Source organism: Oncorhynchus gorbuscha, linkage group LG06 (genome assembly GCF_021184085.1).
Source record: "Oncorhynchus gorbuscha isolate QuinsamMale2020 ecotype Even-year linkage group LG06, OgorEven_v1.0, whole genome shotgun sequence".
In the NCBI taxonomy this organism is placed as follows: domain Eukaryota; kingdom Metazoa; phylum Chordata; class Actinopteri; order Salmoniformes; family Salmonidae; genus Oncorhynchus; species Oncorhynchus gorbuscha.
In genome coordinates, this window is record NC_060178.1 from 15,758,085 (window position 1) to 15,772,571 (window position 14,487).

The 14,487-nt window shown below is 42.3% G+C and overlaps 1 protein-coding gene across 7 annotated transcripts in view; it reads left to right on the forward strand.

Moving 5' to 3' along the window:
* Positions 1–14,487, forward strand: part of cadps2 (Ca++-dependent secretion activator 2) — a 325,603-nt gene that overhangs the window by 36,467 nt on the left and 274,649 nt on the right. For all 7 annotated transcript variants that reach the window (XM_046352457.1, XM_046352453.1, XM_046352452.1 and 4 more), the window contains exon 2: positions 6,352–6,465. In XM_046352457.1, the coding sequence (XP_046208413.1) occupies positions 6,352–6,465 (114 nt within the window). The remainder of the gene's footprint in view (positions 1–6,351; positions 6,466–14,487) is intronic.

Below are 14,487 nucleotides of genomic sequence, written 5' to 3' on the forward strand. Positions count from 1 at the left end.
ACATTGTAGACAATTCTGTGCTTACAACTTTGTGGAAAGTTTCAGGAAGGCTCTTTCCTGTTTCAGCATGGCAATGCCCCCGTGCACAAAGCGAGGTTCATGCAGAAATTATTTGTTGCGATTGGTGTGGAAGAACTTGACTGGCCTGCATAGAGCCCTGACCTCAACCTCCTCGAACACCTTTGGGCTGAATTAAAACGCTGACTGCAAGCCAGGCTTAATCGCCCAACACTAATGCTCTTGTGGCTTAAATGGAAGCAAGTACCTGCAGAAATTTTCCAACATCGAGTGGAGGCTGTTATTGCAGCAAAGGGGGGACCAACTCCATATTAATGCCCATGATTTTGGAATGAGATGTTCGAGCAGGTGTCCACATACTTTTGGGCATGTAGTGTACGTAGCGAATGATAAAGCAGCGGAATTATTCAGTTTGAGTGGTCAGGCAACTGAAACATGGCTCTGGCAGGTACAGTGGGGCAAAAAAGTGGAGGACAGAGGAGCCTCTTAAAGAAGAAGTTACAGGTCTGTGAGAGCCAAAAATCTTGCTTCTTTGTAGGTGACCAAATACTTATTTTCCACCATCATTTGCTAATTAATTAAAAATCCTACAATGTGATTTTTCTGGATTTTTTTTTTCTTCATTTTTTTTTGTCATAGTTGAAGTGTACATATGATGAAAATTACAGTCCTCTCATTTTTTTAAGTGGGAGAACTTGCACAATTGGTGGCTGACTAAATACTTTTTTGTCCCACTATGTAATTTCAGTATGCATCCATGGTAAAACAGGTTGATTGAAGAGCCTTAATGCCCAGGAGATTAGCCTCACTTTGCCACCTACGCACACACAGACACACTGACACGCATACAGTGCATTTGGAAAGTATTCAGACCCCTTAACTTTTTCCACATTTTTGTTACGTTACAGCCTTATTCTAAAATTGATTCAATAGTTGTTTCCCCCCTCATCAATATACACACAGTACCTCATAATGACAAAGCAGAAACAGGTTTGTAGAACAACAACTGAAATATCACATTTTACATAGGTATTCAGACCCTTTACTCAGTACTTTGTTGAAGCACCTTTGGCAGCGATCACAGCCTCGAGTCTTCTTGGGTATGACGCTACAAGCTTGTCACACCTGTATTTGGGGAGTTTCTCCTATTCTTCTCTGCAGATGCTCTCAAGCTCTGTCAGGTTTGTTTGGGAGCGTCGCTGCACAGCTATTTTCAGGTCTTTCCAGAGATGTTAGATTGGGTTCAAATCCGGGCTCTGGTTGGGCAGCTCAAGGACATTTAGAGACTTGTTCCAAAACCACTCCTGCGTTGTCTTTGCTGTGTTGTCCTGTTGGAAGGTGAACCTTTGCCCCCAATCTGAGAACCTGCTCCAGAGCACTCAGGACCTCATCAAGGATCTCTCTGTACCTTGCTCCGTTGCATATACCCTGACTCTGACCACAAGAGAAGTGACACAATTATTTTAACGAAATATGCAGGTTAAAAAATATATACTTCTGTGTATTGATTTTAAGAAAGGCATTGATGTTTTTGATTAGGTACATTTGTGCAGCGATTGGTGAATGCGATTTTGTTAAATCATCACCCGTTTGGCGAAGTTGAAGTAGGCTGTGATTCGATGATAAATTAACAGGCACCGGATTGATTATATGCAACACAGGACAAGCTAGTTAACTACACATGATTGATTGATATTACTAGGTTAACTAGTGATTATGTGAAGATTGATAGTTTTTTTTAATAAGAAGTTTAATGCTATATAGCAACTTACCTTGGCTCCTTGCAGCTACAAGGTCCTTTTGACTCTGTGCTTGTGTAACAGGTGGTCAGCCTGCTACTCAGTTTCCTCGTGGATTGCGATGTAATCGGCCATAATTGGCGACCAAAAAGGCTGATTACCGATTGTTATGGAAACTTGAAACCGGCCCTAATTAATCGGCCATGCGGATTTTAAATCGGTCGACCTCTACACACTGTACATAGACACACTACTTCGTATTTTCAGCATGGAAAGGACGACTGGGCAATTATTCAGTGGCTGGCATTGAGCTGACACACACACACACACACACACACACACACACACACACACACACACACACACACACACACACACACACACACACACACACACACACACACACACACACACACACACACACACACACACACACACGGCTGTCTATTGATCTGCTATTCAGAAGGAATTGCTGGTTTTGCCAACAAGCTCTTAATTGTTCTGATGAGAGAGGAGAGAAATACTTTGTAATTAGAGTGCATTCACACACACTTTAGTGCACACCTCCACCCCACCTGCCATTCACAATGCATTTCTCACACACTCTCAGTGGAGATGAACACAATGCTGGATAATTCACTCTAGTCCTTGCATTGAATCACCTCATACAAACATTGTTAAATCTAATCTGCAACCCTGTATATCTACCATCTGTGTGTAATGCATTGAGTGCGTTCATCTATCGTCTTCATCGATCTCCCCATAGTAAATAATGAGCCTTGCCATGAGCGTTCCGAACGGATCATGACTCCTTAACTGTGAAGAGACCTTTTGAAAGGTGATGATGCCTGTTGAGTTTCAGCTCAATATATGTCTGTACTTATCTGTCTGAGGCTCTGTCCAGGTTTAGACGTCTGTGGCGTGATATGATGTATCTGTTCCGTCAGACCCTTATTTCCTTGCGGAGAGAGGCTGTTTGGTAGAGATACCACTAAAGTCAATGTCAGCACACCTTGCTCCAGGGCTTGGTCAGCCTGTGTTAGACTCAAGTTGCATTGCTTCAAACATTTCTAGAGTACATTTCCAAACACACACACACACACACACACACACACACACACACACAGCTAGTATTTTCAGCACGGAAATGACCACTGGGCAATGCTTGTGTGACTGTTATTGAGCTAACACACACATACACACACACACAGTTGAAGTCAGAAGATTACATACACTTGGAGTCATTAAAACTCGTTTTTCAACCACTCCACAAATGTCTTGTTAACAAACTATAGTTTTGGCAAGTCGGTTAGGACATCTATTTTGTGCATGACACGTAATTTTTCCAACAATTGCTTACAGACATATTATTGCACTTATAATTCTCTGTATCACAATTCCAGTGGGTCAGAAGTTTACATACACTAAGTTGACTGTGCCTTTTAAATTTCTTGGAATATTACAGAAAATTATGTCATGGCTTTAGAAGCTTCTTATAGGCTAATTTACATAATTTGAGTGTACCTGTGGATGTATTTCAAAGCCTACCTTCAAACTCGGTGCCTCTTTGCTTGACATCATGGGAAAATCAAAAGAAATCAGCTAAGACCTCACAATAAAAATTGTAGACGTCCACAAGTCTGGTTCATCTTTGGATGCAATTTCCAAACGCCTGAAGGTACCACGTTCATCTGTACAAACAATAGTATGCAAGTTTAAACACTATGGGGCCATGCAGCTGTCATACCGCTCCGGAAGGAGACGCATTCTGTCTCCTAGAAATGATCGTACTTTGGTGCGAAAAGTGCAAATCAATTCCAGAACAACAGCAATGGGCCTTGTGAAGATGCTGGAGGAAACTGGTACAAAAGTATCTATATCCACATTAAAACAAGTCTTATATTGACATAACCGGAAAGACCGCTCAGCAAGGAAGAAGCCACTGCTCCAAACCTCCATTAAAAGCCAGACTATGGTTTGCAACTGCACATGGGGACAAAGATTGTACTTTTTAGGGGAAAATGTCCTCTGGTCTGATGAAATAAAATAGAACTGTTTGGCCATAATGACCATCATTATGTTTAGGGGATAAAGGGGGAGGCTTGCAAGCCGAAGAACATCATCCCAACCGTGAGGCACGGGGGTGGCAGCATCATGTTGTGGGGTTCTTTGCCACAGGAGCGACTGGTGCACTTCACAAAATAGATGGCATTATGAAGAAGGAATATTATATGCATATATTGAAGCAACATCTCAAGACATCAGTCAGGAAGTTAAAGCAGTTGTGGCAAAATGGCTTAAGGACAACAATATCAAAGTATTGGAGTGGCCATCACAAAGTCCTGACCTCCATCTTATAGACAATTTGTGGGTAGAACTAAAGTGTGTGCAAGCAAGGAGGCCTAAAAACCTGACTCAGTTACACCAGTTCTGTCAGGAGGAATGGGCCAAAATTCACCCAACTTATTGTGGGAAGCTTGTGGAAGGCTACCTGAAATGTTTGACCCAAGTTTAACAATTTAAAGGCAATGCTACCAAATACTTATTGAGTGTATGTAAACTTCTGACCCACTGGGAATGTGATGAAAGTAATAAAAGCTGAAATTAATTATTCTCTCTGCTATTATTTTGATATTTCACATTCTTGAATTGTTTTATTTTTTATTTTTTTTATTTCACCTGTATTTAACCAGGTAGGCTGGTTGAGAACAAGTTCTCATTTGCAACTGAGACCTGGCCAAGATAAAGCATAGCAGTATGAACAGACAACACAGAGTTACACATGGAGTAAACAATTAACAAAAAAAGTGGAGACTATATACATTGTGTGCAAAAGGCATGAGGAGGTAGGCGAATAATTACAATTTTGCAGATTAACACTGGAGTGATAAATGATCAGGTGGTCATGTACAGATAGTGATATTGGTGTGCAAAAGAGCAGAAAAGTACATAAATAAAAACAATATGGGGATGAGGTAGGTAAAGATGGGTGGGCTATTTACCGATAGACTGTACAGCTGCAGCGATCGGTTAGCTGCTCAGATAGCAGATGTTTGAAGTTGGTGAGGGAGATAAGTCTTCAACTTCAGCGATTTTTGCAATTCGTTCCAGTCACAGGCAGCAGAGAACTGGAACGAAAGGCGGCCAAATGAGGCGTTGGCTTTAGGGATGATCAGTGAGATACACCTGCTGGAGCGCGTGTTACGGATGGGTGTTGCCATCGTGACCAGTGAACTGAGATAAGGCGGAGCTTTACCTAGCATGGACTTGTAGATGACCTGGAGCCAGTGGGTCTGGCGACGAATATGTAGCGAGGGCCAGCCGACTAGAGCATACAAGTCGCAGTGGTGGGTGGTATAAGGTGCTTTAGTGACAAAACGGATGGCACTGTGATAAAGTGGTGATCCTAACTGACCTAAGAGACGGAATTTTTACTAGTATTAAATGTCAGGAATTGTGAAAAGGAGTTTAAATGTATTTGGCTAAGGCGTATGTAAACTTCCGACTTCAACTGTATGTGTATGCTCGAGAGAGCGCACACCTGACTCACACACACACAGAGGTATGAGGCCAGTCGTGTAATTTTGTGTTGTTGATTTTCCCATATGATTTTCCTACATGAAGAGGCTATTACTCTGCTTGCTCACAAAGTTTTCCTTTTTTTTGAAGCAGTGCTATCATTTCAGCTGACTGAACTTTCGGCAGAGCATTCCTTCTGAAAATGAAAAATGAAGAAATTATGAAAAAAATAAAATAAGTGTTTATCTGGAGATAAGAGTAGGTGCTGAACAGTTTTAAACACAATGAATAACAGGTACATCAGAATTCCCTCGTCTCACAAGTAGCCACACAGTTGAAAGGCTAAACACTTGTTTAAGTTGTGGAAAACCCATCTCTGAATAACGTTCCCCACCCAGGGGCTGGAGGAGGGAGATAAGTGTCTGTCCACATTGTGTCAGGAGAAACTGCAATATGAATTTGATTATGTTTTTGTTGCTTGCAGTGCTACTGTCAGTGGGAAAAAAATTGTTTCATTTTCCAAATAGACTGCCTTGTCCCTCATACATAAGCAATGGCAGAGCGAGAAAGAAAGCTTTTGGGGTTTTTCTTGCTTATTAAAACTGAACATGTTGGCAAAAGCATTTATTTCAGACAATAGTAATCATTAGAGAATCTCTGAACAAGAATGATATGGATTGATGGTGTTTTTGAAATTGTTGCCTCACTGTTTTAGGGCTTATTTGCTGGCACTGATTTATTTCTGGGAAATAGTTTATTCTACTGATTGCTGTGTCGGAGTGACGTAGAGGCATCGTTCCATCAGCACACTGTTAAATTGGTTGTCTAGCAACACAATTCTGCAGAAAAGAGAGAAAAGATGTCTGAAACCAATAATTTAATTCCGTTCAAATGCATTCTAAGCACTTAGTCTTTTGTCACCGAGTACTTCATGGCTTGAACAGAACAAAGTCAAGGACAAGAATGACTAGGAAAAAAAGTTGTACAAATCTTTTGATGATGTGAAAATTAGATAAAAATATGATTTTAAATAATATTCTCTTGTTTTAATATTGTTTCTCTCTTTCGCTCTCAGCTTAATAAGCAGCAGCTGCAGGCGGTGAAGGATCACTTCCTGGCCTTCCTGAATGGGGAGACACAGATCGTGGCGGACGAGGCCTTCTGCAATGCTGTGCGCAGCTACTACGAGGTAAGACCTCACCCTCACCCCTAAAAAAAAAACATTCACTATTAAACACTATATATGAACCTTAACATATAACTTTGTCAGTGCTGAAGTTTTTTGAGGGCCACAGTCCTGACAGTTTTTTATTTTATTTTCTCCTTCGCACATAATTTATCAATTTACTGATTGGCCACTGATTGACACCACCATACGCTGTCACTGTGGGCCCGGAGGACAGAGTTGGGCACTGCATTGCCATTGTATGTAAATGTTGATGTGGGCTCACTGGCTAGCTTCTATTGTGGCATGCTCTACTTACCACCGGGAGCCCAGTGGGGGTTGCAGTTCTCCAGTGCCACACTTGTCTCCCAAGCAGTTGTTTATTTCAGCTGGACTGTTCTTTTAGAAGAAGGGCCTTACCTCTTGTGCTCTTCAATTTCGCCTGACTGGCGCCTCCAACTTGGCAGAGAGAACTACAGGTGCCCGTGGTATAATCTCGATAAACAAGGCTTTTTCTGTCCCACTTAATCTCCGTTATGTGGTTACCCTCCCTCCTCCAGTCTGTCTGGAGATGGATAGGGTCATTTCACTCTTACGGGCCATTTTGTAATTAACGTTATTGCGAGTGTCTGGTGAAAAATATTTGAAATCGATCAACTGATGCGAACAGCTTATGCGTGGGGGGGGGGATTCTGAAGAGGGCGCTGTCAAACACCTCCACTCCCTCTTTCTCAATACTTCTATCACTTTCCTCATTGCGGCACACTTTTGTTTAGTCTTCTACTTTCTTTCCATCCCACTTAGCACCCACATTTAGCACCCACATTTAGCACCCACATTTTTGGTCCGTTCTTCCCTCTTTCTTTCCCTCTTGTTTACAATCAGTCCATCTCTCGTTGATATATTTTATTTTACTTTTTCCCTCTCACTTTCTCCCTGCCTGTCCCTCGTTTGTGGTCTCCATCTTTCCCTGTCTTTCTCATCTACTGCAATTAAAGAGGCTGAGAAGCCTGCTTGACTGATAAGATTTTCATCTCATAACATATGATAGGCACAACTCGCTTCAGAGGAAGAGAAGGCTAAATTTACTGATTGACACCACCATACGCTGTCACTGTGGGCCCGGAGGATAGGGTTGGGCTCTGCATTGCCTCGTCAATCTCTTTCCTTGTCTCAGTCTCTCCTTCTCTTCCTTTTGAAGAGAGTTGTGACTATCTTACGTTATGAGATGGAGATCTTATCAGTTGAGCGGGCTTCTCAACCTCTTTAATTGCAGTAGATGGGAGAGGAACCCATTGAAGTCTATGCCTGTCTTTGCATGGCTCACTATGTGAAGAGTGTCAGGGCAAGACATGATCAAAGACGACTTGTTATTACTATTCAGTGGACATCGTCTTGAAGTGTAAGTAGCGCATTAACTTTTTGAATTCTCAATTTTCCAATGAATCCTTAGAAGGCATCTGCTAGAGTGAGGAAGGCCACATGCCATATGTCCAATTGGATGAGGTGGAATTCTGACTTATTACTGTTTTTACACATTTACCCATGATGCTCAGGACTATGCAAATCCACTAAAACAGACTCTCAAAAGGTTCCAAAATAGTTGCCCTTGTCACTCCAAGTACATGGCGTGTGTGCTTGATCATGTTCATGTAGTCGTTGTTGTTCCTATGGATATGTAGGGGCATTGTGTAGTTGTGAGTCAGCAGCAGCACCACTAGAACAGACCCAGGCACATATAATCCTTTCTAATGTGATCACTGCGTGTCAGGTAAGTCATTAGGCCTGATCAATACAGTAGCTTTGTCAATACACCGCAATGCCCTGTTAGCATCCCACAGTACACTATTCATTTTGTCTATTGATTGCTGCCCTTACTGCCCTCTGGTAGTCTCCATACCTGCTAGTGTGTACAGTGTATTTCGAAAGTATTCAGACCCCTTCCTGTTTTAAACATGTTTTACATTACAGCCTAATTCTAAAACACACAATGCCCCATAATGACAAGGCAAAAATGTGTTTATTTCTAGTCTGATGAAACCAAGATTGAACTCTCTGGCCTGAATGCCAAGTGTCACATCTGAAGGAAACCTGGCATCATCCCTACGGTGAAGCATGGTGGTGGCAGCATCATGCTGTAGGCATGTTTTTCAGCGGCAGGGAATGGGAGGCTAGTCAGGAGCATAGTACAGAGAGGTCCTTGATGAAAACCTGCTCCAGAGTGCTCAGGACCTCAGATTGGGGCGAAGGTTCATATTCGATTGAACATCTCTGGAGAGATCTAAAAATAGTTGTGCAGCGACGCTCCCCATCCATCCTGACAGAGCTTGAGAGGAACTGCAGAGAAGAATGGGAGAAACTCCTCAAATACAGGTGTGCCAAGCTTGTAGCATCACACCCAAGACGACTCCAGGCTGTAATCGCTGCCAAAGGTGCTTCAAGAAAGTACTGAGTAAAGCAGGGGTGGGCAATTTCAGTCCTCAGGGTCCTGATTGGTGTCACAGTTTTGTCCCCAGCCCCAGCTAACACACCTGACTCCAATAATCACCTAATAATGGTATTCAGTATAGAAGGCTGTTTGATGAATCAGCTGTGTTTGCTAGGGATGGAGAAGAAGTGTGACACCAATCAGGCCCTCGGAGTAAAGGGTCTGAATACTTATGTGGATGTGATATGAAACTTTTTTTTCTTTCAGAAATGTATACAAAACTGTTTTTGCTTTGTCATTATGGGGTATTGTGTATCATACATTTTAGAATAAGCCTGTAAAAGTAATACAATTTGGAAGAATGAGGGGTCTGAATACTTTCCGAACACACTGAATTTTCTGCTCTACCTCGGGCTTAACACCACGACCATGTCTGTCAAAAGTTTGTATTACTGTAATGATGGGGCGGTGAGTCGGAAGCAGGTGCAGGTGAAACTTTTTTATTAAAACAACAAAACCAAAAACTCAACACTAACAAGGCAGTACGCCGATACACAAGAACAATACCAACTGGTGAGTGAACCTGGGAGAGGGACATATAAAGGGGAGGAAATGATGAAGGTAATGGAGTCCAGGTGTGAATCATAATGTCGTACGCCGGAGGGGAGGAGCAGATGTGACAATTACCAATAGATTGATCAACGTAGCACTTATTGAGAAAAGCAACCAGTGAACCAACATTACTTTCTTTCTCTTTATTGGCTCTTCTTTTTGTTCAGCTGCTGTGCAAAAGTTGGATGTGTGTAAAACCATTGCTTATTTCAACCCGTTCTTGGTGGGGGTTCTTCAACTGTTATTAATGAGGTGTATGGGAAGCATGGAGGCAATAAAGTGGAGGACTGGAAGAAGAGGGGAAAGCAAGAGGAGTGTTAGAGAGGAGAAGAACAGGTGATGATGGAGAGATGATTAGCATGGAGAAAAAAGGGATGTGGAAGAGAAAGGCATGTAACTGGTGAGAGAGGAAGAATGGGATGTGGAAGAGAAAGGCATGTAACTGGTGAGAGAGGAAGAATGGGATGTGGAAGAGAAAGGCATGTAACTGGTGAGAGAGGAAGAATGGGATGTGGAAGAGAAAGGCATGTAACTGGTGAGAGAGGAAGAATGGGATGTGGAAAGAGATGGAGAGAGACGGTGTGGGGAAGAATGGGATGTGGAAAGAGATGGAGAGAGACTGTGGGGGGAAGAATGGGATGTGGAGAGAGACGGTGTGGGGAAGAATGGGATGTGGAAAGAGATGGAGAGAGACGGTGTGGGGAAGAATGGGATGTGGAAAGAGATGGAGAGAGACGGTGGGGGGAAGAATGGGATGTGGAAAGAAAGGCATGTAACTAGTGAGAGAGGAAGAATGGGATGTGGAAAGAGAAAGGCATGCAACTGGTGAGAGAGGAAGAATGGGATGTGGAAAGAAAGGCATGCAACTAGTGAGAGAGGAAGAATGGGATGTGGAAAGAAAGGCATGTAACTAGTGAGAGAGGAAGAATGGGATGTGGAAAGAGATGGAGAGAGACGGTGTGGGGAAGAATGGGATGTGGAAAGAGATGGAGAGAGACTGTGGGGGGAAGAATGGGATGTGGAAAGAGATGGAGAGAGACGGTGTGGGGAAGAATGGGATGTGGAAAGAGATGGAGAGAGACGGTGTGGGGAAGAATGGGATGTGGAAAGAGATGGAGAGAGACGGTGGGGGGAAGAATGGGATGTGGAAAGAAAGGCATGTAACTAGTGAGAGAGGAAGAATGGGATGTGGAAAGAGAAAGGCATGCAACTGGTGAGAGAGGAAGAATGGGATGTGGAAAGAAAGGCATGTAACTAGTGAGAGAGGAAGAATGGGATGTGGAAAGAGAAAGGCATGCAACTGGTGAGAGAGGAAGAATGGGATGTGGAAAGAGAAAGGCATGTAACTGGTGAGAGAGGAAGAATGGGATGTGGAAGAGAAAGGCATGTAACTGGTGAGAGAGGAAGAATGGGATGTGGAAAGAGAGATGGAGAGAGACGGTGGGGGGAAGATGCGTATCCAACAGTACTTTTATTACATTTTTTACCTTTTTATTTTATCAGGGAGTCATACTGAGAGAAGAGCCTGAAGGAATTCCTGGAGTTAGCCATCCCTGAGACCGGGTGTGGTGACTCGTTTGTCTGAAGTTCAGTAAAGATGGACTTTTTGTAAAAGGGCTTTATACATAGTAATCTATCAACCTCTGTGACATCAAAGAGGACCAACTAACTTTCTGTTAGAGAATTCAGTTATGAGTACTGTTTCATAGCCATTTGGAATCACAGCACTTCATCCAGCTACTTATCACTGCATTCATGCATAAACTTGATGAATATGAAATGACGGCTCACCAATGTCAACTCTGAAATGTCTTTCTGTGTATGCCTGTATGAAACTCTTATCCCTATGTGTCACATTGCCCGCACGTACTGTATATTAACTGGCTTATGCATTTATTTGACAAATGTATGCCTGTAAGCTATTCAATTGGACTGCATCATTGCAGCTGTCTGATATTTAGCTAATTAGCATCTTCCCAATAATTTCACACAGGTTTCACAGTAAGACGGGAAAGCCTGGCGTAAAAACAGGATTTTATATTCTACATTAACATGTCAGAGAGCACATTGATATGCTACAGAACAGAGTAAATCTTCAATTACGTAGCATAACACTGACCATGTGTGCCATAGTGGCTGTCACACAGTTTGTATAGCTAATTATTTCAAAATGGAAAAGATTCTCCAGTGATATTAATCAAGGCATCATTCCAGAATTTTACCTCCGGCAATATTTTCATCAGTCAGTGTTAGTTCCTTCAGTTGTCACTCTTTCATGTATTTATTTATTTGATAAGACATTTGATACTGAATTTACCAGAGAACATTATTCAAATTCGTTCTGCCGTCTATTTTGGGAATACATCAGATTTGTTTAGATTTGTTTTGAGATCGATACACGATGTTTTCTCAAGCTGAACAAACATGAGTACTGACTAATTGTTTAGTGCTACATTTTCAGTTCTTCTAAATTACCAATCAGGTCTTAGTCCATTAATTAATCATGATTTTAATTAGTTTAATTACAATTTGACACCAGTTATTTAATTACAGCTTTTTGAATTTCACCAAGGAGTCAATTTCATTGGACTGACCGCCCGACCATTCGTTAAGAGATATCAACCTCATGAACAATATGGTCATGGCCAAAACGCTGATCAAGATTTCTCAGCCAATTCAAACTTTTAAAATGGAGTCCAATCTCTCAAACTAGCCACCCACCCAAGATTAAAGGACTATCGATTGACTAGGCCCAAGATATTCATTATCACCTGGCTTTGAATGCTTAGCATTTCTAGGGTATTCATATTGCTTTGTGCTCTCAATTGGAGATAACGATCTCCTGTGCTTGCTTTATCCCTGGAAAATAGGGAATTAATACATCACTCATCACCTGGCTCTGTGAGAGGTGAAGTGGGCTTAACAGACTTCATCTCTTGTTCTGTGCCTGCCAGCCGTCCACTGGGTGCCTGACCGTACAAACCACCAGCATGCTCTGTGTGTGGGTTAAGCCCCTTAACCCTTAAGCACTACCACGTGGCCAAGTTAGGTGTTTAATATGCAGGTGAGTGATACTCCTTTGTAATGAGGGAGTCTCTGGATAATGATAATTATGGTTGTGATGTTGATTGTCTTCTATTGACTTAGGTCTTTTCATTGGATCTGTACGTGCACACTCATTTGGTCCCTGCTTAGTATGCAGAAGGCGTTGGTGGGATTTTCCTACACCCATTCCTTTCAATAATTTATTTACCTCATATTTTCCATTTATCCCCTGTTGCATGCTATTCCTGCTGGTTGACAGCCTGGGTTGTTTCATTTCTTCTCATCAGTCTGTCACCTCACGGTGTCAAGCACTGACAGAGCCACCACACTTGTCTGATAGAGGACAATGTTACTTAGCAACCTGTGGATCCTGGCAAGCAGCATGAGGGTATGGCTTACAGAGGTGACAGCCCTCAGTCCTCCCACTCTGAGTTGTGTGACAGCGCTGGTGACCAATAGAGAGGTTGCTTACACCTCTTACATGGAGAAACCTGGGAGATGTGTCTTCGTCATCTCTTGGCTTTAATCCCTCCACAGTTGCAATGCGCCAGATCATTGCGCAAAGGCATGTACAGGACATTAACTGTCTTCCATGACAACTCTGACAGGCCCATGAAGAGCCTGTTTTAACCAAAGTGTGAGTAAGACAGGCAGACAATACCATTGACCTTTTGAAAGACTAAGGACTACACATAGCCAATAAGGTGGCCATCAAGTGCGAAATGAGGACTGGGATCCACACGATCCATTTTGATTCACCTCAGTCCTCATCAGTGCCTGCCAGTGCCCTGCTACCCGAAGAATTCCAGTCATTGTGCTAATGCTAGTTCATACTGGACACAGACATAAAAATGGTATCCACAAGTTCATCTGACTCTGGGGAAGTAGAGAAAGGGTCTCTGCCACAATCCCGAGTATCCCTTGAACTAATTTACCACACGGCGATGTCACAATGGAAAGGCCAAAGCTCCATCCCACCAAAACAGGCTGAAATGTCATGTGATCTTTTCAAACAGCTTCTACACTAAAAAGAACATTATCAACATTTTCACAATATTATTCCAACCTCATAGTGTGGAAATATATATTAATATGAAACATGAAAATCACATTGACTGCACTGGGCCTTTTTCAATTATTACTTACTCTGATTCTCTCTACTTTTTGAGGTGTAAAAACAACACCCTTTTAAAAATTACACTATCTCGGTAACACATTCTGTATATAGCTAGCTAGCATAGCTGTCTATGAATCCAGAGAATCTCTGCCACAACAGAGGAAGTCTGGTCTGTCCCCTGCAGCAGTCAATTCAGTGCTTCTTTCTCTGGTGGCTTCCTGGGACAGAGTGGGAGCGTGGTGGCTCTACGGCAGCTCCTGCAACCGTCTGTTTGCTTTGATATGGGTTTGTGTGAACGCTCCTAACGTGGCATGAAAGTGGATTTACTCTCACTGAGGGGGAGTGCAGAAAGGAGAGTAGCTTGGATTGTAGATAATGTGTGGATGCAGGTCTTAATGTGTGTATTTTTTGTATCTGGTATTGTGTATGTGTACAGTGCCTTGCGAAAGTATTCGGCCCCCTTGAACTTTGCGACCTTTTGCCACATTTCAGGCTACAAACATAAAGATATAAAACTATTTTTTTGTGAAGAATCAACAACAAGTGGGACACAATCATGAAGTGGAATAACATTTATTGGATATTTCAAACTTTTAACAAATCAAAAACTGAAAAATTGGGCGTGCAAAATTATTCAGCCCCTTTACTTTCAGTGCAGCAAACTCTCTCCTGAAGTTCAGTGAGGATCTCTGAATGATCCAATGTTGACCTAAATGACTAATGATGATAAATACAATCCACCTGTGTGTAATCATGTCTCCGTATAAATGCACCTGCACTGTGATGGTCTCAGAGGTCCGTTAAAAGCGCAGAGAGCATCATGAAGAACAAGGAACACACCAGG